Consider the following 27,902-nt stretch of genomic DNA (forward strand, 5'->3'; position numbering starts at 1 on the left):
ATAACAAAAACTTCCTTACTAGAACTTTTGCATAGAGATTTTAAGGTGTATTATAGTGTTGCAATTGAGTATTAGAGCAGGAGGGGGATAAAAGTACAAGAGAATGTGGATAGGCATTAAAAATCTCACATCAATGGATAAGTGATGACCCCTTGGGTGGCATCCAGGGTGAAGTTGGCATTGGTAAACTGTCTGCTGTTATAAAAGGGCTGTAGATCTGTAAAACCATACTCCCTTGCCTGCAAAAATACACAGAATCTAAGATGAGTGAAGCTCTCGGCACAACAGAAATCCTTCACTATAACAGATGGATTCCTAGCAATCATATAAAAATCATTTGGCCACATGGAAGAATGCATATATAAAACCTTTTTACCTTGACTTCAAGGTCCTCCACCTTGACCTGCACTTGAGTTAGAGGCACATTCGGGCGACCCATGAGCTCTTCAAACCGCACTGCATCTTTCACAAGGCCACGGAGAAGATGGAGTAGAAGCTCATTGAAGTCTTTCTTGTAAGTCATGTACTTCTTAAAACTCTGCCAAAATGAACCACTTAAATTCATCAGCACAACCATGTAAACAATGCAAAGAAGCATACTAATCAGCCATTAGCTTGCTCACAAGGATCATGTACCAAGGAGCACCTTCAGGCACATACTTGTTAACCATTTCACTGATCATAAGGTTATGTTTCCTTGACCATACTGTCATGTAACATAAACCCTATGAATTAGTGTAATCTCTCTTTATGATCTTACCTTCTGCAAAGCCTTTTGCACCCCGTACTTTTGGGTAGAAATGAAGGAGTCTAGTAGAACTCGAATTGCCATGTCTACATCGTCTTCGGTGACATAATTTCTCAAGTGCATCCGAGCATGTGCCTCCGACATTCGAATCATTGACTCAATATGCCTCACAGCAATAGGGACCCCTTGCCCATGCTGCAGCATTGTGTTCAAGAATCAATTAACCTCCACAAAGATCAAAGAAAACCTTACGCATACAGGTTACGTCGCAGAGTCCGTCTCTATGAGCATTCAAATCCAACAATTTAGGAGATTTCATTGTGCTGAGCTAAGCTTATTTCCAACAATTGAGCTATGATGTTGGAATATAATATAAATACCATTGATTCCCGCCGCAAGTCTGCATAGACTAGTGAGACCTTGTTAAGATCAGCATCATGCAACTTGGGAAACACATTCAACTTTGCATATGTAATGTACTTCCTGAGAGTTTCTTGAGGAAGCACCTGTATAGACTTGTAGATGTTAGACATATCCAGATATAGTAGCTAAAATTACGATGCAACCCAGCTAACAACACACTGAAAACATGCGTGAACAGCACCTCTGGATCAGAGCTTTCAGAAGAACCTGCTGGCTCTTCCAGATTAGCATCTGGATTGACTTCTTGTGAGCCTTTAGGTTGGGACTTAAAGTGGCTGTCCACCACAAACTTTGCAAGCATCTCATCCCGTATAGGATCAACCACATCCTGGACATCAAGAAGACAACACAGTAATGCATGAAACGAATGATGCCAATTGAAACTTGAACAAGAGTGAGAGTGGCATACCTTGACTACACAAAGAACATCAAATCGTGATAGAATAGGGTCTGTAAGCTCTACATTTTCTGAAAATGTCTTCCCAGAGTCATACCTGCATACACAAGAGGCAACATTGGGGGTGAAGAGTCTAACAAAGGTAAGAACAGCTCAAACAGAGTAAAAACAGAGGTGTAGCCTGACCTGCCACCCACAGGGTTTGCAGCTGCGATAACAGAACAGCGAGCTTGTAGGGAGGTGACAATGCCAGCCTTTGATATGCTGATGCTCTGCTGTTCCATGGCTTCATGAATGCTCACTCTGTAGAAAACACAACCAATGCAGCATAAGGAATGCAATATGACTGAAAGCAGAGCTTTAGAGGATGGTACATGAAAAGTGCTTCAGACCATCTTACAAGCATGATATTTGAATGTAATCATGGGGTGGAAATACCTGTCTTGGTCATTCATCTTGTCAAACTCATCAATTAGGCAAATCCCCCTATCAGCAAGGACAAGTGCACCACCTTCCAAAGTCCATTCACGTGTCACTGGATCTTTGTGTACAGCTGCTGTTAGACCTACTGCTGAGGCACCCTTACCAGTTGTGTACACTGCTCTCTGAGCAGTCTTTTCAACATATCTGCACAAATCAAGTTGTTTATATATATCGAGAAGGTGGTTCTACAAACAAAAAGAGATCAAACAAGAATTGTTTTTGGCCTTACTTTAGAAATTGAGACTTTGCAGTGCCGGGGTCTCCAAGGAGGAGGACATTTATGTCTCCTCGTAGACGATGCTTTCCTTTCACATTCTTCTCCTGCCCTCCAAACATTGCCAGTGCAATGGCGGTTTTGATGTCCTCATGTCCATAAATTGATGGGGCTATGGATTTGATGATCTGCAGGTTCATGCACTGACCTTCAATGGCAAGCAACTTGGCCCCTATTTGCATGAAAATTGAACATGTAAGGGCATCCTAGTCAGTGGTGATCTGGGTCAGTGGCTTTACCCGTGCACCAATTCGAGGGTCTTTGGATAGCATGTCTATTTCTGCTTTGTCCTCTTCAGTTAACTTGTAAGCAGAGAAGAGATCCTGTTTCTTACTAATGTGGTTTGCCTCTACCACAGTTGCAAAAACAGGGAACCCATTCTTGGTGTTCAAAGCCATGTCGAAGTTGTTGGTATAAATGCCTGTAACTTCCTGGTAAAGAGCAAGGAAACAGGAGAGCATCAGTTGGGAGCAGTTCCGGCAGTGTCGAAAAGGTTTCTTCTGGTACAAATGATGAAAACTAAGCATAGATGTGGCAAAAAGTAGACTTAAAGTGAGATTCCTACAATCTCTTCTCCTGGCCTTGCAATGTCTATGAGATCATTGAGCAGAATAACTTCTTTGTAACGAGGTAACCGACCAGCAGGCACTATCCCTGGACTCTCTTGCAAAGTTAGCTTCTGGTAATTCCTGTATATTGTCTGGAGATTCCCACAGGCATTGCACCGTAAGCCCACACACTTCAAACAAAATCCCTCAGCTAATAAGAGTGTAGACATGGGCTTGTCATTACCTGTTCGATGTTCACACTGAATGGTCCTTTGGACTGGCACTCGGGGCACGATCCAACTTTGATTTCTGAGTAGCTGTTCTGAATGAAGGGTCCTAGAATGGTTCCACACTTGTGGCAATCATACTTGACCTGCTGCAACTGAGGAAAAACACCCGACCGTCTTGTTACAACACCTCCAATTCGAATCATTGTATTCAGATGCACCTGCCTGCAATGGAGAATGGGTGCTAAAGAGCTCGTGTGAAGACTCAAATCCCTATCGGAATATAAACAATTGAGCTGCAAAAAGACTCACGAAGATCTAGCAACATGTACCTGATGTTACGAATCTGATCAAAAACCGGAAGGTTGGTTACTCTCACATAGATTTTATCGTGAATCTTCTCATAGTTGGGGTGGAACCTCAACACGACATTAAGGGCTACTTCCTCCATGACCTCAAGAACTGATTGTGGTGCATCAGCAAGCCAAATAGCTATGTTGGGATGAGTGTGTATGAACTGCTTGTAGTCCATTTCCAAACTGCACTTATTAGCTGAAGGCATCAAGAAGAAAAGGTTAACAAAGTCTCACAAAGGACTTGAAAACAATGTGAACTTGTCAATTGCAATACACAACTTTCATATAGCCTCACCTGCTACCATTTCATCAACCAGGCGTGCATACTCTGGTCCTCCAGATTCATTTTTCGGGTTCACATAGGTCATGAGAAACTGCCTGAATTTGCGTGCTATAAATCTACGAACTTCATCTCGTGTAACCCATTCTCTGAGACTGCCTTGCACATTGTACATTTCATAGTCGTTCTCATCCTCCTCTTCTTCCTGTTCAAGAAAGGCAGGAATACATGTGTTCCATATGGTAAAACAGGAAATCATGGTCACAAAAACAGCAATACATGTGACTCAGTGGCAGGGATGCATGTACAAGTGAGTGTAACTGATGCCAGGAATGGAGTAACCTTGTTACCATTTACAACATACATACTGATGTGGGAAAAAGAGCCATTACTAGCAGCACTAGGAGAAAGCAATGGGCATTTATATACCTCAAAGGCCTCATCATCTGTTTGATCTGCAACAGGAGGTTCCACACGAGCCCTACGCCGGGGCCTATAGTCTACCTCAGAATCATCATCTGATGAGACAAAATTCAACACACTGAGGGTTTCAAGTGACAGAACCCATCATAAGATCCAATTTCTCAGCCTGTACACGTGGCAGCATTATACTGAAGGCTAAGAAAAGACCCATTCAAGAATAGAAAAGCAAGGATACACAAGTTCACAATACCAGGGTCATGTAGTATGCGAGGAAGTTTGCGATTAAATGCGACACCGTGGACAGTATCCCGAGCATCCAGCTCAGCCTCAGCCGCACGGCGGTCAGCCATGATTTGATCTAAATCTCTATCGTCCTCCACCTCATCATCAATGTCTTGAGACTCATAACGGTCTTGGCTTCCCAAGGGTTGATAATCTCTGGTTACATACACACATCAGATATTTAGCAAACCAGAATGCAAGCAATCATCATAACAAGTTGCAAATACCAGGGGTAGGCGCTTACTGCTCCATGAAATTATCATGGTAGAGGTCCTCTCCTTCATCTTCTTCGTCATCTCCAGGGTCTGTTGCAAACACTTCTGGATCAACCTCGGCTTCATCAGAGATCGAATGCCCAGAGCTTCTCCTGCGAGGGCTGCTTGTGTGAGGCAACCTGTCAGTGCTAAAGTTTCCAGCTGACGATGGCGATCCAGGGGTAGAGGGATGTGATGAGGGATTGTTGTCAGCATCCTGCATAGCGAGGGCAGCACTATTTCAAAAATGAAAGATGGCACATCACCTCCACATAAAAAAGCACGAGAAGAGGGATGTACCATGGTAAGGAAACCTGAGTTGATCTACTGCGAGAAGACGGCGTAGTTACTCTGATTCAAAAAACACACTTTCCGTAGTGGCGAATGTTAGGTTTCTGGGTTGCTGCGAACGTCTGGTCTCTGCGTGTGCTAGGGTTAAGGTTTGTGCAGCGTCTTCAGGTTCCTGCAACGATTGGGGCGTAGGGCTTCTCTGTCCACGATTTCTGCATCTGATTGTGTAGAGTGGAGGCGAAACAGGAATGGATCAAGAAAATGGCGGGAAACTTGCTTGGCGGGAAGCTGCACTGTTTCCACATCAGCATTGCGACTAGTGGATGGGCCCTTGCAGACATGGACTCTGAGGGTGCCCAACCCAACGAGTAAAAAATAAAAAAAAGAATAAACAAATCAAAATTCCGTCACAACATGGCCATTGTTCAAGCTATCCACTCTTGGCTAATGGTGTGTGAGTGGTGGCGAAGTTGGTGGGGTCACCAGAGTTCATGAACATGCACCCAATGTGAACAACAAGTGCGCGTAAATAGAACTTGTCTTATGCCCAACTTGAAGCGGACGTAAGATATCGAGATCTCGACTAGACTACTATTAAAAACTTATGGAGTTTCCCATACCCGATGCAATGCTTGCAAAACTCGGTTTGTAGTGTAATTTTCTTATTTGAAATATGGCATTGCCTTAGTTTTCAAGAGACAAAAATCATACATTTAATCTTTCTATTTTTAAGGATGAAATTTGAGTTACTTTTATGCATTACCTTTATTTTGATTGGTTGGAAAAAGCATATTTTTCAACATGGCCAGACGATCGCAACTAGACAGTACCCTTTCAAAATTCAAAAGTAGATGCCAAACCTGGAAGAAGCTAATCTTGGAAGTGATAAATATTTGAGAGTCTATTGTTTTTTAGAAAGAACAATGATCATAGAAGGAAATTCAAGCTTCTATAGTTACCATACCACTAATGGTGTATCCTTGTTTTGGGTGTATATTTTTGGCGAGCGCTTGGTGTTCAGGCGAGCAGTTTCTCTCTCTACACTTCTTGTATCCGTCTACTTCTCTCCCTCTACTGTCACACCTACAAGATGTTGAGTACTACACACCATGGGCCGCTATCATTGTTGCAACTTATTTACAAAGACACCATATTATGATGTGAAACTTCCATTACATTCCAAAGCAAATTTTACAAGACCACAACATTACATGACAAACACCTATGAGTACTTGAACACGCACAACAATACATGAAAGCATGTGTGTACACAATGTTCTTTACTTCCATGGGCCATTATCATTGTAACTCATTTACAAAGACACCATATTATAATCTAAAACTTGCATGGTATTCCAAAGCAAACTCTGGCCAAGATGTTGAACATACGCAACAATACATGAAAGCAAGGGTGTACTACACACCATGGGTCACTATCATTGTTGTAACTCATTTACAAAGACACCATATTATGATCTAAAACTTCCATTACATTCCAAAGCAAATTTTACAAGACCACAACATTACATGACAAACACCTACGAGTACTTGAACACATGCAACAATACATGAAAGCATGTGTGTACATAATGTTCTTTACTTCCATGGGTCACTATCATTGCAACTATTATAATCTAAAACTTGCATTGTATTCCAAAGCAAATTTACAGATCACATCATTACATGGCAAAACTCTGGCCAACATGTTGAACATACGCAACAATACATGAAAGCAAGGGTGTACATATTGTTCTTTACTTCCATGGGCCACTATCATTGCTACTTCTTCACAAAGACACCATAGAGAGATGCAACTTCTATTATATTTCAAATAAAAATAGCAATATTGTAGCATATTATGACAAACACGTGCGACTATGTTGAACACATGCAACACTATATGAAAGCAGTTTGGGCCTCAACTATCATCTTGCCCTTCTCTATCGACCCTAAATTTGCAATGAAGGTGGTAACTTCAGCTCGAAGAGGAGTCTCCTTTGCCTCTTCAATGATGCCAAAAGCTCTCCATATCCCAATGAGATGTTACAGCTTTCACCTCTAACATGTTCTTGTCTGCAAGGTCTACCACTTTCTCTATTATGAGCTTCTTATCACTTCAGACGTTGTTGTCCATGCTCCCATAAGGGCATCTGATCTAGGTTCCTTTTCTTTGAGGTGCATGAAAGATTGAAGATCTTTGCTTAAGATGCTTGCAAACGTAGTAGTATTAGAGGGATTGCTAGATGAAGCCATGATAAAAGAGTTACAAAGAGCCTATTTTGTAATATGAAGATATAAGGGGAGGGTGAGTGGGATGTGTGCCTAGAAGAAGAGTATTGGAACATGGAAATCTCTACTGTATTTATAACTTCTCAGAAATCTCTACTGTATTTTTAACTTCTCAGAAATAGAAATTACTATTTTAAGCATAAAAAATTAACTATTTTAAGTACAAAGGTAATTATTTTATGGTCTCGCTCAAACTCTCTTTTACTCACACTCTCTCTCGTGTCCTTTAGATCTCTATCCATCTTCCTCCATCTCTCTCAATTGTCAATTTAATTACCTAAACGGTCACATGGAAGAAGCTAAAAACAATACCATTGACATAATTTGAGTGCACAACAATAATGTCTAAAACAATAGACTTCTTTTATTACAAGCGAGTGAAATACATCAGTAAAAGGACGCCGCGGGTGTTGGTGGAAGAAGGAAGGTGGTATGGGGTAGGGAGCTCTACCAAATGGTGCAGGTGCAGGTGGGAATAGCGACCCCGCAAGTTTGAGCCGTGGTGCCCATGATGAGGACATTGTAAAAGGTAAACCTAAACCCAGCACCCAAGGGTGCAATAAAGGAAAAACATGATGTAATCAATCAAAAGAAGAAGAGAGCTTACCGCCCTCATGTAAAGCCGAAAGAGAGGATTAGTGCAAAAGCTGCAAAACAAAAGAGGCAACAACACAAGAATGCTCTAATAGAAGAATGCTTAAAGCTTAAACAAAAGAGAAAACATGCGATATTAGAACATCCTTGAGACCTTCTACAATATTGCTTAGACAAGCAAGGTGGACAACACCCCTTTTGGATGATAGCTTCTGAAGAATGCTTAAAGCTTAAACAAAAGAGGAAACATGCGATATTAGAACATCCTTGAGACCTTCTACAATATTGCTTAGATAAGCAAGGTGGACAACACCCCTTTTGGATGATAGCTTCTGAGGACTTTCCACACACTCCCCACTATTAAATCCAAATGGAACTTCTCTTTTACAAGAGAAGGATAGTGAAAAGATTGAGGGCTCCCCCTCCACCATAACCACCTACTCGCGGATAGTGAAAAGATCAAGGGCTCCCCCCTCTACTATAACCATCTACTTGCAGATAACCACTCTTAACTTAATTTGACCAGCATTCTAGATGGCCTACAATAATGCCCCATATCTCTATGCCTAAACCTGGAACCCAAGGGTGTAATAAACATGAGGTTGCATGAATAAGAGACCTTACCTTGACAATGTCAAGCCGAAAGAGATGACAACAATGCAAGACCTACAAAACATAATATGAGAAAAAGTGTTAGTTACACATTTAAACTTCACGCATGCATAACACTACACATTAGGCTTATGTATAAGCTTATGCTTAAGGCTTATGCATAAGCCTTAAGCCTTAAGCCTTATGCATAGGCTTTATGGCTTATATATAAGGCTTAAGGCTTAAGCATAAGCCTTAAGCCTTAAGCCTTAAGCATAGGCTTATGCATAAGCCTTATACATAGGCTTAAGGCTTCTGCATAGGCCTTAAGCATAGGCCTATGCATAAGCCTTAACCATAAGCATAGGGCTTATGCATAAGCCTATTTCATAAGACTTAAGCATAAGCCTATTGCATAGGGCTTATGCATAAGACTTAAGCCTTATGCATAGGCTTATGTAAAGGGCTTAAGGCTTAATCGTAGGCCTTAAGCATAGACTTATGCATAAGCCTATTGCATAGGCTTAAGCATAAGCCTATTGCATAGGCTTAAGGAGGATAAGGCTTATGCATAAGCCTTATCTATGCATAACTTGACCTAACCCTAATCCTCTTGACACCCAAGTATGCAATAACACAAAGAGAAAAGCATAAACAAAGAATGGAAAAAGAGGGCTTACCTCTTCTTTGAGAAGCCGTAGGAAAGGATTGGCCTAAACCCCTATTAGTTGTTCACTTGAATAAACCTACAAAAATGAAACATAATAAATCAAAAAGTTAGTTCATTTTAACATATTAGCAAGCAAGGAGAAGAAGAAGAAAAAGAGGTGAGTATCCTAAACCCTATTCCTAATGCATAAGTGATCGAAAGAAATTGGTTTATGTTGCCCTAACCCTAGCTCTATGCATAGAATGCTTAATAGATAGCTTAATGGAGAGCTCTCCATCCCATCAAAACTCTCCATTAAGCTATCTTAATAGATAGCTTAATGGAGAGCTCTCCATCCCATCAAAACTCTCTATTTTAGAGCTCTATGCATGGGGCCAGGGTTAGGGCAAGGGAGAAAGGGAAAGGAAAGAGAGAGGGGAAGGGAAAGAAAAGCTCACATAGAGCTATGTAGAAGCTTTCCATGAAAGCTTAGAATAAAAGAAAGCATTGAAGCTTTCCATAAAAGCTTGGGAGAAAGAAAGAAAGGAAAGGGGTGATTACCTTAGAGAGGAAGAGAGGCTTGATAGAAGAGATGTGGTGGGAGGAAATGTTGTTGTGCAGGTGTCCTCTTCATATGTGCAAGCAGTCAAAGTAGGTAGAAAGAAAAGATACCCTGTTAAATTTGCAGCAATGTGATGACCTATGGTGGATCAAATGCAAGAATCAACATCATAAGTAATTAGAAGGTGATTAAGGTAAGATTAGTGCACAATTAATGTAATAATATAATGTAGGCATGGATACTCAAAAAACTAGCTAATCACAAGTAATTAGAAGGTGATTAAGGTAAGATTAGTGCACAATTAATCTAATAGTATAATGTAGGCATGGATACTCAAAAAACCAGCTAATACTCATTAGGCCAATGCCTCAATTTATAGCTTTTACATCCACAAGGTGCCAAACATCTAATCCCACTAATTTCTCCTTGATTTGTGCCACCTCCCCTACATCTGCTGGGGCACCTTTTCCTAGAACCTTTCCACACCCCTATATTTACTCATGCTACCCTTGATTCTCTCATCAAGTAGATTCTTCTCCCCTTTTCAGTGCTACCCACTCAATTACAGACTCCCTTTTACAGTCTCTAGCTAAGGACTTGTTCCCGCACACATCCATTCACTTGCATATTTCAACACCCATTCACTTGCATATTTCAACACCTCCCCTCAAGTGAATAATTCACTTGCATATTTCAACACCCATTCACTTGCATATTTCAACACCTCCCCTCAAGTATATAATTCACTTGCATATTTCAACACCTCCCCTCAAGTGAATAATTCACTTGCATATTTCAACACCTCCCCTCAAGTGAATAATTCTAGCACACCTAGACCTTATACCAAGTTTCCCTCTTACTTGGTAGCCTACAACCAATGCCTCAAGTCCCTAACTCGTAGTCCTTGATACTCTCTCTCTATGTGTCCAAGGCTACTACAAGTGCCTGTAACTTTGACTAAAGTGCTTACACATACATCTACCACATGGCCTACATCATCGATGGCTTAGAGTTGGTTTTACTCTATTGGGGCAAGTTACATTGGGTTGTGGGGTTTCTCTCTTCCTCTGGAGAAGATATTCTGACTCCTCTACCTTAGGAGTCTCCATGACGTTTGTCGCGACGAGCAATGACGATCCTTCTTCATTTGGTTTGCTGTAGAAGCAGTCTCTGGCCATGTGTCCTAGCTTCCCACAGTTGTGTAGCAAGTGAAGATCCTTGCTCCTCCCCTGCCTCTTCCGCATCCTCATCCTCATGTGGGGTCATGTGGGGCCTCCTCGGGTGTAGAGTGCTTTCTCCTCTCCAGTTGTTGGGTCCAATCCTTTCTTCTCTTTGACCTTGTTCTCTTGCTCTAGTAGAGCTCCTTCTATCTCATGCAGCTTCAAATTTGGTACATTCTTTAAGGTTGCCACAATGTTCTCATAATCTCCCTTATCCACACTCTTTAGAAAGAAGCACTGCTAGTGCCTCGTCATCTTCTACTTTTCTTCCCAATGGGGGCTGCAAGTTATTGTTTGATGCTTTTATATTTGTTCAAGTGTGTAGTTAGAGGTTCACTTTCCTTCATGTCAATTTTGTAGAATTGCATTAGTAGATTTATCTTTGAATTCTTTGCTTGAATGCCAAATAATTTGTTAAGTTCATCCCATGCATCTTTAGCTTGTTGTATCCCTGCAATGTAATGTGAATGATTTCATTTAAGCTAAGTGCAATGAGTCCTAGTGCGTTCTCATTTCTACTCTCCCACTTATTCTCCCCATTCTCCACTGGACATTCATCTCTTCCCTCAACTAGCCCCCATAGATTCTTCCTCATTGAGTAAATACATGGTTTTTGTTTGCCATGTATGGAATTGCTCCCCGTTGAACTTAGCTACTTCTTGTGCAATGTTCATTATGATGTGAAGGGGGTCTTACCTCTTTATTCAATTCAAGATTCAAGGGCAATGTCTACCCTTTTACAACTCCAATTTGGTGTTAAAATGATAATTACAACAAGTTTACAAGTATGAATACACCAAAAATTGCATAAAGCCATAGTTGGTTTGTACTAGATGATTGGGACATCAAACCAACTTCAAATTGCAATCTAAAGTGATAGGGATCTATATCAGATACCCAATGGTAAGTTTGAACCATCAATTGCACCAAAATATAGTGATTAGTACTAATTAATCACTAATTAATAAAATTAATTCCCTATTTTGTGTGTAAAAAATAGAGTGTATGGGGAGGCCAGATCTGGTGTCTTAGATTTCAAATGAGCTCAAATCCTTTCAAAGGTATCAATAGTAGTTATTCTAGTAGAGGATCAAGCCCAAAAACATAAGATTCAACCAAATATTGAATGCTTCATCTCTGTTTTACCAAAGTCACTGTAGATTTGATCTAAAGCTTGATGCTACTTCTCTTTGATGAATTCTAAAATCTGAGATCATAGGCGTGTAGAGAACCCTTGAAAACCCATGTGGTTGAGAGGAATTAGACTAATTCTATCTGTGGAAGTGTGGATCTGTAATTTACTCTAGAAAAAAGGCGCCTGCAAATTTACGATTTTCGGCTACATCGGACGGTGGTTTGAAGACTTGTGGTGGCAGGCTGATGCATGGGGATACTACCTAGGTGTGGCTAAAAGGATTTTAGCTAATTTAAAGACTAGAGGGAGATCAAGCCCTTCCACCAATTGGGGGTGTAGAAGGTTAGTTGAAAAAGACTAAAAATAAGGATTAACTCTTAATCTTTGATTAGCATGATGATTAGGCTTAAAAATTAGCTGAAGCCTAAGCTTGGCTCTAATACAATGTTAAATTTTCAGCAATGTGATGAGCTATGGTGGATTAAATGCAAGAATCAACATCATTAGCAAGTAATTAGAAGGTAAGTAAGTTAAGATTAGTGCACAATTAATTACTGGTATAATGTAGGCATGGATACTCAAAAAACCAACTAATTCTCATTAGGTCAATGCCTCAATTTATAGCTTTTATATCCACAAGGTACCAAGCATCTAATCCCACTGATTTCTCCTTGATTTGTGCCACCTCCCCTAGGGGCACCTTCTCCTACAATCTTTCCACACCCCTATATTCACTCATGCTACCCTTGATTCTCTCATCCCATAGATTCTTCTCACCTTTTCACTGCTAGCCACTCAATTACAGACTCCTTTTTAAAGTCTCTAGCTAAGGGCTTGTTCTCGCGCACACACCCATTCACTTGCATGTTTCAACACACCCATCGGCGGCAATTTAGGTGGGAGTCCCAGTTTCTAGGTCCCTACCCACCAGCAACAAAATTTCACTGCTAACTTTGCTCTGCTGGGCAGCGAAAAAATGCTTCTATAGCAGCGAAAAAATGCTTCTATAATCATTCTCTAGCAAACGAAACCCTAGGAAATTTTCTGTCATAAGTTCTAGATAGCTCAAGTGTTTTTGTTCTAACCCTAAATCAATTTTGGTAGGTTTGAGATGTCTGACAGTGATCAAGGACTAGAAGTTGGTTTCGAAGCATGGTTGAGAGAAAAAAATTATTATATGTGTGATCGATACAAGGGCCAATATATACGACAATGTCGTATAACAATTGAGTATGTCCAGAGGTATGGGCTTCATGAGGCATTGGCACGACCAAGTGCGGATAATGACATTAAGGACAACCATATGAGAGTGCTAGGTAGCATGCCACACCATTGAAAACTTACCTTGATCTGAATAGTTGGGATCAGAGTTACCCTCTTGCTTGAAAGAATCTTCGTCTTCTTCTTCAATAACGTTGAGTCGAGCCATCGATGTGGAATTCTTCTTTTTGTTAGGGCAATCTTGCGTGAGGTGTCCTTCCTTATGACAATTGTAGCATCTGAAGATTCGATTCTTTGGTTGTCCATTTGAAGGTTTGTTGTTGTTGTCCTCCTGGATACCTCCTTTGGCCATATCTTTACCCTTTCACATCCTGGATTTATCAAAAGTACTAGCAAAGGAAAGAAGATTTAGTAGATTTTGTAAAAGATTTATCCTGAATCTTGAAATCTCTAGATATACCTGTTTTACGTTCTAAATTTAGGGCAAGGTCCATAGCAGTGCTAAGGTCATGTGGATGAAACATGTTAACATCAACCCTAATGGTAGACTTAAGTCCTACAATGAATTTTCTACATTGCTCTTTTTCCTTGACTTTTGCAATTACTTGAACCTGTAAAAGAATATCCCAAAAATTATCGATATAAGCTTGGACATTCCCTTTATCAATCTGGCATAGAGTGTCCCACCGTTGACATGCTTTAGCTTTGTACTGTGATGGTAGAAAATGTTTCTTTAAGAGTTTCTGAAACTCTTTCCATGTTGAAAGTCGATGTTTACCTTGCTTAATCATGTTCCACCATAAAGCCGCACTTTCAATTAAATGATTACAAGCACATTTAATTTTATCTTTTTTGAAGAACTTCTCGCTAGAGAAATAGTCATCTAGTTGGCTGATCCAAGCAATGAGAACTCGTGCATCCTTCTTGCCATCATAATTTTAGAAAGTGAATGCCTTTCGACTGACACGTTTGCATTTGGTACGCTTGACTTGACGCTCTAATTTGCGTTGGAGTTCTCGTTCATTAGTAATTTGTTCTTGAAGCACTAAGATTTGTTCTTGTACTCTGGGCGGAATGGGTAAAGTAACCATTACAACTAAATTAAGATGGAGAGTTTTAGCTTATAAATCAGTCACAAAATGATGGGTTCAATTCCATTACAACTAAAATAAGATGGAGAGTTTTAGCTTATAAATCAATCACGAAATGATGGGTTCAATTCCGTCCTCTAAAAGATTTGAGATTTCTGAATTGTTGCCTTTGTGGGGGAGTGATGAGTTCTCTCGAAAAGTTTTCTTTCGAAGTGATGAGGATAGGCTTATAAAATTCTTAAAGCCTTTTAGCAAAGCTTGCTTTAAAAGAAACTATCGGGTTTCTCTCTTCTTATGAAGTTTCTCTCTTGAATTTTTGGTCACAAGAATATGCTTTTTAAAAAAAAGAGAGAGATGTGGATGGGATAAGGTATATATATATATATATATATTTAAAGCTTGTTATATAAAGCTTATTAAAGCTTAACAAAGCTTTTAATCAACACATCTTTATTAGTAAAAGCTTACAAAGCTTTGGTGAAGTAATTGGCGCAATAGCCCACTTTCTCCCTGAAACGCGCAGCGCCCGGCCGACGGTGGTCTTGAGAGAGAGAGGAAAAAAATCTCCCTTGGAGATGATAACCTGTCGTCGTGGGTAGAAAAGGGAAGGAAGAAAAGAAAATTTTCTAATTAACCAGATCCCTATTTTTTGAAATTTTTCAAGACTGTATATATTCCCATAAATTGACTCATGGAGATACATACACTGTCCATTATAGATTTCTTCCTCCAGCAGTGGTTTAGCAATCTAAAAGCTAAGTCGGATTTGCTCTCAAATTTAGATTTCATCCATACACAGACGGATCTAAAAGAGGTTAAGAATCTAGCAAAACTGCTTTCAAATATAGAGTGGTTTTATGGTTTTCTATGAAAAAGGTTTACCACCCTCCTCTCTTAACCCTTCTCTTCCCTAGGTCTAGCTCTGATACCACGCGATCTAAATTTCTAGGGAGATAGAAATCAAATAAATTACAAGAATTGATTTAAATTCAAACAATTCATCAAACATCACATGACCATGATCAAAATATTCAAAAAACAAATAAAAATACTTAGCTCACAAAGATTCGGCTCCAAGATTGGGTGCAATCATCCCCCCTCATGTGTGTATGGCCTATTTTCCCCACACATGAGTATTTACTAGATACTTTATTCCAATTTAGGCCATAGCCTCCAAAAATACAAAAAGGGTGCTTTTCTTGCACAACACTCTCTTATCTTCAAAAATAGAGTGCCCATAAATTGAGGCTTGGGTTTAAAGCATATCACACTTAACCAAATATTAAAGATCAAGTCTATGCTTGATAAACTATGGCTTTTACAAAATAAATCAAAATGTGCACAAGTTAGCACATGTATATACAAAGCTTGTTTACAAAAATGGTGTGCCAAGTAATAAATTTGTGCGACTTCTCTTCAATCCTTGGAATCCTCTTCACCTATAAAATAACCAACGATAAATTGGTGAAATAAATATTCCATAAGCATACAAACCATCATCACACACATGTTTGCCAGGCATAAGTAACCCGAGAATCACCCCTACATACGAACCACAACTGAAACAAACATTGGAGACCCCAAGCATACGTCAATATCCACCAACCATATTAATATTTATAATGGTATCACCCATGATATTAACATAATTTGGCATGACGCAAAGATGATCCAAGAGTCCCTGAATTATCTAAGAGGGTAGAATAATATATTTAAGAGGGCTTGAAATATATTCCCATAACACCCAAAGTGACAATTCCAGCTGCAAGCTACTTGCTTGATTCTTTCGCATAGAGTGTGACAAAGCTACCATTTTGCAGGAGAGGTTGATGGGCTGACACTAGGAGAAGGGGTACGGTGCTCTAGAGAAACCCGACTAGTGTTTGGAATAAGAGGCTAATTTGCGGCATAAGCCAACCATCTCGGTCCAACAATCACTGCACCAAATATGATGATGAAGGGAGGGTGGGGAGCCTCAAAGCCCCAACACCAAGACACGGACACAACTTCACAGTCGGGACCCTTCTCTCCTATCTGCCATTAAGTTGCTCCAAAGCTTTCTTTCCAGGTTCTAGTTGGCTTTCTTCCTTGTTTGTCCCTATGTTGTTGCAACCATCCCCACTAGTTGGTTACCATGTCCACCTCCCTCCGATGGCCTCTCTTGACTCTGCACTAAATTGCCACCTTCTTTCCTTAGGCAATGCTTGGCTTCCTTCTCAACCTTGAGCTTCTGAAACAGTATCTGGGTGGCCTTGGGCTCCAGGTTGAGGAATCTTAACCCTATTCTGCTCGTGGGGGCGAGCTCGTATGTGGTAGGATGCGCATCTCACCAACCTCAGTCTTGATCACCTTGATGGGATTCCCAAGCACCAAAGACTCTGGTTCATACTTTTTATAGCCGTGGTCATGCTCCTCCCAATGTCGGTGAGGCTTCTTCTTGTTCCCTCTCTGCTCGTTGGTTCACAAACGGCCAAGGGTCAAGGATTTCTTCTCTTCTCTCCACGCTGCTTGGTGATCCCATCATCACAAGAGTCCCCCCTATTCATCTCTTTCAGGATCTCCCTTTTTTCCTAATGGTGCAGCCTCCTGGGACCACCACCCTTGACGTGCAATATTTTTGAACTGCCACCTTTAACATGCCTTCACAAACTCTTTGACCAAATCATGGCACCCCTATCCAAAGGGTTCGCATGATCACAACAACGAATCTCCAAACGTGCACACCATGAGTGTATGTAGTCATACAACCCAACGATAGTCAAATAATGCACCACATATGCAAATGATCTGGCCTCACATCTAAGGCATCCACATTGGGTAGCATAACCACATCAATATTTATGAAGTCATGGGTAGGAATATCCTGCTCATTGATTATGGGCCTTTCCTTATGTACTTTATCCATTATCTCTTCTTCATTTTTTGGCCCACTCCAATGCATCATCCAAAAGCTCCAACAATTGTTCATCAACTTGTCTCGTCCTCATGCAAGGATTACTCCAAAAACATACTAGTGGCTTGCCCACGAGATCCTAACTTGTAACCACGCGTAGGAATCCTCTAACATTGCATCCTAGCTATCCAACTTCAAGGGCATCCCCACCTGCTGTGCAGGCACTCCATAGACCCACCTAGCCTCTCATCTATAGTAGATCCCTGACCTAAGGACTCACCAATGTTGTCAAGTGGACTACCATATATGCATAAATAGTTTCCCATGGCCATGTATCACCCCTATGCGCATGATCATCTATGGCCCACCTTTAACATATCAACATATACACTCACCCATCTCATCATCCCTATATGATAAACATGCTATGACTATTCACAACCATGCACACCCAGACTTTATTTCCCAACAAACTCATGCTACCATATGAAGAGACCCCATATGGATGTCAGATGTAGATGATCATGTATCATCATCATGAACATCTTTAACCACAATTTATTCGAGCATTAGGGCAATGAGGTGGTGACACGTGGCAAGTTGAGCTGGTGACACATGGCAACGACCAAAAGCTCTGTGTAATAGATATCATAGAGAGAACATGGAGTTGAACTTGACCTGAGCATGTTGAGTGTGATGAGCTTGACCTGAGCATGCTGAGTGTCATCCGAGCGTGAGGGTAGGCGAGGCGGTGACATGTAGCAACAAGTTGAGTTGGTGATGTGGCATCAATCAACAGCTCTGCTTAACATTGGTAGCATTCTAAGTAGAAAAAAGTGTGGGGGTTTGTGTGTGTGTGTTATAGTGTTATCTAAAGGGTTGAAATGCTCCATTTTATTGTATCCAATACCATAGTTCATCAACACACAAATCTTAGACAACTTATTATAATTATAATTAGACTATCACTTTATATTGTTATATATAAGGGGTATGAAATGCTCCATTTTATCGCATCCAACACCATAGTTCATCGACACAAAAATCTTAGACAATGTATCATAATTATAATTAGACTATCAATTTATACTCTAATAATAAATAGGTAGATATATGTATGTATGTATGAGTGTGTGTATATTTATGAATGTGTATATATTTTTTCCCAAAGATTCTATTTTCATCCTCTCAAACATCAAGTTAATTTCTCGGCGTTGCTATCGACAATCAAGAATGCATTGAGCTATTTGGTTAATCGAGACCAGGATTCTCACTTATGTCCATCTACCATCCCTTATTCAATACCTTTTACAATCGTGCAAGAGTTTCATAGGTAGCCATTGCACGTGATGATTTTTTGTGCCAGCACAACCCTACCACCAATGCTGATCAATCGTGAATGCTATCAATAAGCCTCTACTTCTAATCCACCTCCGCACTAACCACCAACTCTATTCACTATCATCAAGGCGACCACGAGTGAATATGCCACTATCAAGCGACTACCCCCTTGGTCTCTCACTTACCACAACACCATTTGGACCTAATTTCAAGCTCCCTCAACACGCCATCTTTGTAGAACTAGAACCTTAGTCTACACGCATGATACAACCTTTGTGTGAATTGTAGCACTGGGTTCTAGTCACACATGGTCTATGGCTCCTTCAAATGCGTAGAGGCAAAATGTTATGACCCATGTTATTTGAATAATAATCATGGTCATTTAAATTTGTATATATTTTTTATGATGCCTATTTCTCATGAACACGTTAGGATTGATTGATGTGATATCAATTGATTGTTACTACTGACGTGGTTTATGTTTATGAGTTTAGGTGATGAGGTGCGCAAGGGTACCGATTTAGGTGTTGCACAGTGCGAGGGTACCGATTTAGGTGTCGCACGGATGGTGGATTGAGTCATGGCGTGTGGACCGATCTCACAATATTTTGATTGTGGCTGTATTATGGCATTTGATATTATTTTGACATCAGTGTGATGTGTGTGTGTGTGCACGCGTCAATTTATTGTACAGTGTGCATACGAGCATTAGTTGATTTATTTTATAATGTGCATATGTGCACAAGTTAGATTATTGTATTAGAAGAATTGTGCAAACCTTAGAAGGTTTGAGGACAAAGGCTAATTAAATGGCAAAGTCCAAATATGGATGTGTACTTTATTTTTTACTGAAAGCCTACTTTTTGGAATATATAAAAATACCCACGCGAGTTTTTCTTTCTCTTGTCTTATGTTTTGTTATATGCTTAATTTTTAATTTAATTCAAGTAGTTGTTTTGATATTTGATTTAATTTATGAGTTTTTGATTATTCTCTTCAAGAAAATTAAAGGTCCGGTTTGCAGTGGTATCAGAGCTTTGGTGTAATTTAATTTTCTTGAAGGCGGTCAAAAGAGGTGAAAGAGACAAAAAAAGAGGTGATTTTGGTAATTTTCTTGAATTTAAATTGAAGAAGAACACGTTTGGGGATTTTTGTTTATGTATGGATGAAATTAAGCTTGTTTTTGACCATTGGGTAATCAATCTCCATCAATCTATTGCCCAAAAGGTAAAACTAGGTGGAAAACCATTAGTGGGTTTCTCAAAACCATGAAACCACCTTCCTCTTCACTAATCCTCTTCCTAATCTGTCTGTACGGATTGAAAGAGCAAGCAGAGGAGCATGGAAAGCCACAAGCAGAATTGCTAAACCTTTCCTTTGCTCAATTTCTATAATAGAGGGTTGAAGATTATTCAAGAGTCTTTTCAAAAATTACTTTGCTTTTTATTTAATTTTCCTCCTTTGTGCTGCGATGGGCGCAAGCTTAAAGTTATATATATATATATATAATTTTCTAATTTGCCTCTCTCTCCCTCCTTACCGGGCGGCAGCGGCTCCTCCCTCCTTCCGACGGCCAGCGTGCGAATTCAGGGAGGCACTGATTTTTTTTTTCTTTCTCCATCCGGCTGGCGGCGGCGAGACAAGCGATTTCAGGGCCGGGAGGATTATCAGTTTTGCCTGAAATAGAGGCTAATTTTTATTATTATTATTATTATTATTATTATTAGTCTCCCTTTTTAATCGTGCTGGCGCTGTGGGAGAGGTTGAAAATGTAGCTTGAATAAGCTTAATTAAAGACTCATTAACCAGCATAATATATATTTTTTGTTGCTGTAATTTTTTCTCTCCCTCATACCCGGGCGGCAGCCCACTCCTACCTCCGGTCGGCGGTGCCCACGGCTGTGAATTCAAGTTGGAAGGAGGAATTTTTAGACCTCAAATTAGCTAATTAGCTTTGATTATTACAAAGCTTAAATTAGCTAAAAGCTTTATGAGCTTAAAAAGTTTACTTTTCTTTTTATATTTTGATGTGGTGGTGGGCGACTTTTTTCTCCAGCGTTGGCTTGTTGGGCATCGACCATCGACCAGATTATAAGCTTTTAATATTAGGCTTATTAAGCTTATTAAAAAGCTTATGAAAGCTTTACTATTAAAGCTTGTAATCTCATAAAACAAATCTGCGTTGAACTTCATGAATTCCAAGATGATTGAATTCACCTAATCATTTCATTTAGGCCTTTATTAAGCTTGGGTTTAATTATGCGTTGGATTTAAATTAGTAGAAAATCATGTTAAGCAAAGCTTTTATTATTAAGCTTAATTAAGAAACTCTTTGAGCTTTAATTAATAAAGCTTTAATTTTAAAAGTACATGGATTATTTCTTGAAAAATTATGCATTTGTGTATTGAGCTAACTTGGCAGGACTCACATCTAGTTCGACGTTCCATATGAGATAAGAAATCCTATCTTTTCTCTTGTTTTTAATTTTTTTTCCTATTCCTTTTAATTGTCAAGAAATGGGTGAATTCGTACTATTCAGGAACAGCTTGACACCGAAGAGGTTAACACACTTGACACACTAACCAAAGGTGGAGGTATGTGTAAAAAAATTATTTATTGTACACAATTTCTTGTTTGCTTTTGTATCTGTTTTCTGAATATTCTTTTTTTCTAGACCTAGTTAGAAAACTTTAGCTCTTGAAAAGAATTTTAGATATAGTGACCTAACTAGAAAGATCGAGACAAGATTAGTAAAAGTTATCTTCAAGATCTAGTTGCCCCAATTCAAGTAAAAATGATTGCTAGACATTTCATAGAAGATTAAGACCAATTTGAAGATTCAAGAACCAAGCAAGTTTCTCCAGTCTTTGATTCAAGTTATCAATTGCTTCACCATCGAATTTAGTGATGATGAGAAAAGTAAAGAAATAGCTCTCAAGTGACTAGAAACCAAGTTTAAGTTGTATGCCAATCACTGCACACAACCAGGGTCTATATAAGTGGCTGAATTTTTTGCATTACAAGCAACACAGGCTACAGACGACTTCTACAAATAGACCACGTCTCTGTTCTTCCACAGTCAGCTGCTCCTCTACGCCATCTCCAGCAGCAGCAGGCGACTGTAAGTGGCTGCTCCTTCTGTCCAGCAGGCTGCAAGTGACTACACTGCCTCCATCTTCTATTTGTAGCCAAGGTGAACCATCTACAGCCAGGCGACTGTGTGTGAATTCTTACAGTCAGGCGGCTACATCCTTGGTATCCTCCACTAATAGCTGCACACAGACAAATATCTCGGGTATTGATCCTCTATCTGCCATCCACAAGTAAGTGAATTTCAGATTTAAGTTTATAACAATTCAAGTAAAGTTTTATCTAAATTTTCAAGTGTTGTAGTTTTAAGATCTATCCAACTACAAGATTTTCAAGTGTTCTAGTTTAAGATTTATCCAACTACAAGATTCTTTTTAGACCAAGAATTGCTCTAAGTCCAAGATATATTCAACCACAAGATTTAAACCCCTTAGGAACAAGATTTATTCAAGAATTGCAATTATGATTAATGAAAGACTAATCTCTCAATTTTCGTCTATTCAAGTATTTTTAATCCAAGCCAAGATTATTACTAGTATATCAAGTTCTTGCTATCAACTAGGACGCAAGATGTCTATCATTATTCAAGTTCTGATTTCAAGTTTAAGATTAAGCTTAAGATCAAGATCTCCTTTAGATTTCATTGTTTACAAGTAAGATTCACAAATTCAAGAATTATATACCTATTCAAAGACTATAATTTTTGAATTTAGTTAATCAATTACAAGATTAAGATTAAGATCAAAAACAAATCTCGAGCATTCATCAAGATTAAGATCAAAAACAAATCCCAAGAATTTAGTTAGACAATTACAAGAATAAGATCAAGAACAAATTCCCAGAATTCATCAAGTTATTGACAGTAATGTAAGTGATTATTTTTCAATTCTAAGTTGATAAGAGTTTTCATTTCGACCTAATTCATTTTTGGAATAAGACTTGTAGACTAATTTTGAGGATAGAGAAAAGTTATGTCGGAATGAAAGTTTCAGAGAGAATTAGCTACTCCGTCTCAAACTTCTATTCTTAAAGTAGTGTCGTGTGGAATTAATCTATGGTATGGGACATTAGATTGGTTTTACATAGCTACCCCAGACGTATCTATGTCTTCTATCTTTCACCAGCGAGTGTTTGTATGTGGAAGGTACCTCAGTGGTATGGGACACTTAGATCCCTTTTACATGCATTCATTTGTTTGGTTTTATTTTCAGAAATTGTTTGATGTGATGATCTTGTCTTCCACTTGTGCCATGAAGCCATCCACTCATTGATCCCACAACTGAGGACAGTTGATTCCCAACAGGGAGGACTGTTATGACCCATGTTATTTGAATAATAATCATGGTCATTTAAATTTGTATATATTTTTTATGATGCCTATTTCTCATGAACACGTTAGGATTGATTGATGTGATATCAATTGATTGTTACTACTGACGTGGTTTATGTTTATGAGTTTAGGTGATGAGGTGTGCAAGGGTACCGATTTAGGTGTTGCACAGTGCGAGGGTACCGATTTAGGTGTCGCACGGATGGTGGATTGAGTCATGGTGTGTGGACCGATCTCACAATATTTTGTGGCTGTATTATGGCATTTAATGTTATTTTGACATCAGTGTGATGTGTGTGTGTGCACGCGTCAATTTATTGTACAGTGTGCATACGAGCATTAGTTGATTTATTTTGTAATGTGCATATGTGCACAAGTTAGATTATTGTATTAGAAGAATTGTGCAAACCTTAGAAGGTTTGAAGACAAAGGTTAATTGAGGACAAAGGCTAATTAAATGGCAAAGTCCAAATATGGATGTGTACTTTATTTTTGGCTGAAAGCCTACTTTTTAGAATATATAAAAATACCCATGCGAGAAGAAGCCACTCACGTTGGGGGGGGGGAAGATTGCACCCAGTCTTGTGTTGCCTTGTGTTGATGGTGATGTTTTTCTTTCTCTTGTCTTATGTTTTGTTATATGCTTAATTTTTAATTTAATTCAAGTAGTTGTTTTGATATTTGATTTAATTTATGAGTTTTTGATTATTCTCTTCAAAAAAATTAAAGGTCCGGTTGCACAAAATTTTGTAGTAACATGCAAAATTTTGTTTGGTCTCTCTCTCTCTCTCTTATCAGGTATGTGTATTATATATTTATGTATTTATATTTATAGATACAATACATACATACATACATACATTATTACATATATATATATATATATATATACATATACATAATGCACACATTCCTCTCTCTCTCTCTCTCTATATAGAGAGAGAGAAATGGAGCTGGGGTGCCATGGTCTTGTCTCTCCGTATTGGGTGGGAGGTGACATTACACTCACAATAGTGTAGAAAAGAAAACACGTGTGGGGGAGGTGACGTAGAAAACGTGGAGCAGCGGTGGCACTCAAGCGGGCGGCAACTGTGCAGAAAAGAAGGTGGAACATACCGAGCGTCGTATGTGGCAAATTGAGTTGGGGACAGAGACCGTGGAGCTTGAGTGTACCGAGCGTATGTGGCAAATTGAGTTGGGGACACGTGCCAAACGACCAAAAGCAACTACAATTAGCAACTCTATGTAATTAAGAAGATTGTACATATTAGGAATAAATAAACCTGGGGAAAAAGCAATCAATGACGTGCACATTTGTCTATTTTAGTCAATAGCCAAATATAAATACTCGATTGCAATTGCTGCTGCTGCTGCTGCTGCTGCTGCTTTTTGCAAGGGCTTTTTCGTGCAGAAGCTCGAAAAGTCGATGCAATCGGGCTTTCCTAACAGCTTTGGAAGGTACGATTGCGATTGGGCGTCAGGGTTAAGTTAGGGTTTCCATTACTTCTGCAGATCTGTTTTAGGGTTAGTTTGCAAATCAGGGTTTTCCATTGTCTGCGTGTTAGGTTTAGGGGAACTCCAAGAGAAACACGCATGCGGTTTTCTGAGCTCCGTCTCGCCCTAGCGATGGTGGAGACTACAGTTTCGGAGCCTCTGGTATCAGAATGCAGTGTGGAAGAAATGAAAGGGGGTGTGGCAGCGAGAGGCGACCTGGCAGGAGGGCATGGAGAAGGGCACGGCGAGAGAGATCGGTTCTGCGCCGTCTTGGACCTTTATCAGCAGGCCCTTCAGGACCTCCGCACCTTCGCCCTCAAGAAATCCTACAACAAACACTTCGATGGTGATCAAGTATTCTCCCAGCACCCTTTTCCTTTCCATGTCGCCTCGCCTCTGTTAATCTGGTATTGTGTTATAGCATTTATGCTGCTACATCTGCATGTATGTGGATGTATGCATCCATGAATATACGTATCCATATGTATGCCTATAACTCTTTTATCTCTTATGCTCATTTCTATATGCATGCATGGGTGTATGTACGTATCCACGTGTGTGTGCATGTAATTTGTATGTATGCACATGCCAGTGTATGCTTCTATATGTGTGCGTGCATGTTGTTCTGTATGTACGTATCCATCTGTGTATGCACATGCACGCATGGTATCTCTCTGTATTAATTGTATGTGTTAATGTCCTTGCATGTATGTATATTTGTACATGCATGTTGTGTCTGGCCAGCACTTTAAGCAGGCCTATTGCTTGAAAATTTTGCAGTTGTATAGCAGGTTGGAAGCCAAAATTGCCTCACCTGATTTCCTCGAGAGGCTAGGAGACGTACATGAGCCTCCTGCCAAAGCTCTACCTGAAACTCAAGGCACGTTTTCCAGTTTTTGGACATGAGGATTGAGAGTACCCCTTTTTCTGAACCATCTACACATCATGAACATTTATTTGAGTGGTGTGACTGCCTGTAAGGCTTGTGCCTGTCCAAGTCCCCAGGCCCTCCCATGGATTTTACATGTATCCAGTCTAAAACTAACTGTATTCTATATGCTTTGTTTTGATTTCAGATGATCAGGGCTCATGGGATCTCATAAACGAGACGGATCTGATCAGCACTGACTTGGAGGATTCACGAAATTGCATGGAGCCGGAAAGCTATGTCTTGGTGAATCAAGAAGATATCATAGAGGGCATGGCCTGTTTCATGGCCAAATATGTCTCTTCTCTACCTCAAGCAAAGGTGCCTATTTCTTTCCAAGCAGAAAAAAAACCTTGACCAGTGGTGCATTTTTTTGAATTGTGCTTTTGACGTGTTTCATGGTTTGATGTTAGCAGGACATGTCCCCAAAGCAGCTGCAGAGTGGTGAGCAATCTTGAATAATCAGTTGAAATTCTTGGAAGAATTTTCTTGAACCCTTTGTGTAGCTTACCATGAGTTCTAATTTCTGAACAGCTCTCAAGAAGGCTTTTAGTGCTCCAAAGAAGGGTAGGCTTCGGAAGCTATGGAGCAGCAGTAAAGTTCTTTATACTGCAGCTTCTTGGGGAGCCACTGCAGTAAGGTTAGTTTAAACCTCTTTCACAACATCTGCCTGTTCCTTGTAAAATAACATGACAAGCACCTCAGTTGGATCCAACGTGATGCAGTGCCATTTTGCTGCAGCTTATATAATAATCCAGCCATGGTCCAAGCTGCCTCCAATGCCTTTTGGACATCCGTCCAGCTTGTCACAAAATATGTGTAAGTGTGCATTTGTAAGGAGAGGTCACAGATTCTTTCTTTCAGTAGTGGTAAAACCTGCCTATTTAGTTTCAGCTGATTCATGAACGAAATCAATGATGAATGTTTTACTCCATGTTTTGGGGTACTGTAAGGGGGGATTTGTATCCATTAAAGGAAATAGTTGTGGACATATATAGGAGATTGCAATCTAGAATTGTATGACCTTTTTGTACAGAAGGTTGAAGTGAAGCTTTGGTTGGTTGGCTTTCTCTGTGTTTCCCCCTCCCTCTATATTTGCTTTGATGTAATCAAGAGGAGAACCTAATGTATTTTCATACTTCATTATCAATGAATCCCATGCTCGGTGCTAATTTTCACTCTCTTATGGGCTCTCTTGGGAGTAATTAACCTTATTCCCTCTAATATATAGGAAGTAATGCATGCCCCCTCAAATCATCTATTACAATTTGGTAGATCCAATATAGATCCAAAACCATATGCACACTGACAACAAACCATTGCATTAATTAGAGCCATCACAATATCTTGTAAGCCCATAGGGGTCAATATGGTTTAGGAGACATTTGAGACCAATGAGGTCAACGTGGTTTAGGAGAAATCTGCGAAATTGTGTCGTGCACAAGTTTTCAGGCCTTGTAGTTTATGATCATCACTTAGTTATTAGGACAGTTGTAACTAACGAAACTTGCTTAAAAAGTTAATTAATCAAAAAACTCTTGTAGATTTCATTGAAAAAACTCAATGAAATCTACACAATCTTTGTAGTCATTAAGACCAATGATCCTAGTTTCAAAGTTTGAACTTGAGAATATTCATGACAACTAATTGATCTTGCAACACCTTGTTTTTTTGTGAAAATGCATTCCATGGATATAGCTTATGTATTTGCAACTTCTCCTTGGCACTCACAACGGTTTCCATGATCCAATCAAAAATTTACTTTAACCTTAAAGGAAGTTTAGGGAGTTTCTTTTGTTTTCCTTTCGGAGCCAAAAATAGCTAGCCATGGTTCTTCATTTTTAAAATAGGTCAAAGTTTTGATGGAAGACACAACAAGACATGGGTTCTCAAAGGGGTTTAAAAGGGTAAAACAACTTTTTTTAAAAGGGGACAATAATACATCACTTTGATGGCTATGTACTCATGTTGCCTTTACACTTGGCACACTTGAAAATAAGGGCTTTCTTGAATTATCTAGGAAACTAATTTGGACATGGTATTAGGCCTAATCTAGCACAAGAGTCATGCCGGTGGGTTGCACCTCCGGTTGTTCAAACCCAAAATGTTATGTTTTTCCTATGTGGGCACCTTTTTGGGACAATTGCCATTGTGGGGCATTTTCCATGGCCGCACCTTTTTGGGACAATTGCTTGTGTAATATGCATTGTGGGGCACTTTCCATGGCTGCATTCTTGATACACCACTAAGGTAAGAATGGTTCTAGTTGTTGTGAACCTTCGAGTTCACATTCTAGTAACAAATGGCTTAGAGGATGGCTTTAGGAAGATATGGCACAAAAAGCTCTAAATCTATACAAAAGGATGCTTGTAGGTAGAGGGTTGGATAATAGGGAGGTCTAGTATGACATATCTATACATAAGGATGCTTGTTGGGTCTATAGGGAGGACCTTGTTGGTCTATAGTGGTTTGCCTATACCTAGTTTT

General features: G+C 39.6%; 2 protein-coding genes across 4 annotated transcripts; one reads left to right on the forward strand and one right to left on the reverse strand.

The window, feature by feature from the left end:
- LOC147636072 (DNA replication licensing factor MCM2-like) lies at positions 1 to 5,319 on the reverse strand. Of its 3 annotated transcripts, XM_086801515.1 has the most exons (18): positions 4,996 to 5,319; positions 4,686 to 4,912; positions 4,410 to 4,597; positions 4,166 to 4,254; positions 3,752 to 3,941; positions 3,433 to 3,652; positions 3,118 to 3,325; positions 2,891 to 3,025; positions 2,565 to 2,756; positions 2,281 to 2,453; positions 2,007 to 2,195; positions 1,755 to 1,871; positions 1,581 to 1,665; positions 1,353 to 1,499; positions 1,129 to 1,254; positions 761 to 943; positions 377 to 538; positions 1 to 239 (listed from the first exon to the last, which is right to left on the reverse strand). In XM_086801515.1, exons 1-18 carry the CDS (start codon positions 4,996 to 4,998, stop codon positions 126 to 128), a joined length of 2,748 nt encoding a protein of 915 aa, XP_086657641.1. In that variant the 5' UTR covers positions 4,999 to 5,319; the 3' UTR covers positions 1 to 125. The 3 variants fall into 3 exon arrangements, 2 of the variants coding, with proteins under 2 accessions (XP_086657641.1, XP_086657640.1); XR_015266487.1 differs by lacking the exon at positions 4,996 to 5,319 and having other exon boundaries at positions 1,379 to 1,499; positions 4,686 to 4,918; XM_086801514.1 differs by lacking the exon at positions 4,996 to 5,319 and having other exon boundaries at positions 4,686 to 4,918.
- Positions 5,080 to 26,597, forward strand: LOC147636073 (uncharacterized). The gene is made up of 10 exons (XM_086802068.1): positions 5,080 to 5,135; positions 5,217 to 5,338; positions 21,606 to 21,694; positions 24,321 to 24,451; positions 24,559 to 24,841; positions 25,268 to 25,367; positions 25,564 to 25,736; positions 25,832 to 25,859; positions 25,950 to 26,055; positions 26,157 to 26,597. Exons 1-10 carry the CDS (start codon positions 5,080 to 5,082, stop codon positions 26,236 to 26,238), a joined length of 1,170 nt encoding a protein of 389 aa, XP_086658194.1. The 3' UTR covers positions 26,239 to 26,597.
- The last annotated feature ends 1,305 nt before the right edge of the window (positions 26,598 to 27,902 follow it).

This window comes from Cibotium barometz, chromosome 8, assembly GCF_041138505.1.
Source record: "Cibotium barometz isolate CiBa-2024 chromosome 8, ASM4113850v1, whole genome shotgun sequence".
Taxonomy (NCBI): domain Eukaryota; kingdom Viridiplantae; phylum Streptophyta; class Polypodiopsida; order Cyatheales; family Cibotiaceae; genus Cibotium; species Cibotium barometz.

Excerpts from the sequence above, each read along its gene's own strand:
- LOC147636073 (XM_086802068.1), top strand. The coding sequence starts at position 5,080 with ATGTTAGGTTTCTGGGTTGCTGCGAACGTCTGGTCTCTGCGTGTGCTA. Across the intron at positions 24,842-25,267 it reads AACACTTCGATGGTGATCAA|TTGTATAGCAGGTTGGAAGC; the intron begins GTATTCTCCCAG and ends AAAATTTTGCAG. Across the intron at positions 25,860-25,949 it reads CCCAAAGCAGCTGCAGAGTG|CTCTCAAGAAGGCTTTTAGT; the intron begins GTGAGCAATCTT and ends ATTTCTGAACAG.
- LOC147636072 (XM_086801514.1), bottom strand. The coding sequence starts at position 4,918 with ATGCAGGATGCTGACAACAATCCCTCATCACATCCCTCTACCCCTGGA. Across the intron at positions 3,326-3,432 it reads GATCAGATTCGTAACATCAG|GCAGGTGCATCTGAATACAA; the intron begins GTACATGTTGCT and ends TCTCCATTGCAG. Across the intron at positions 1,255-1,352 it reads CTGAAAGCTCTGATCCAGAG|GTGCTTCCTCAAGAAACTCT; the intron begins GTGCTGTTCACG and ends AAGTCTATACAG.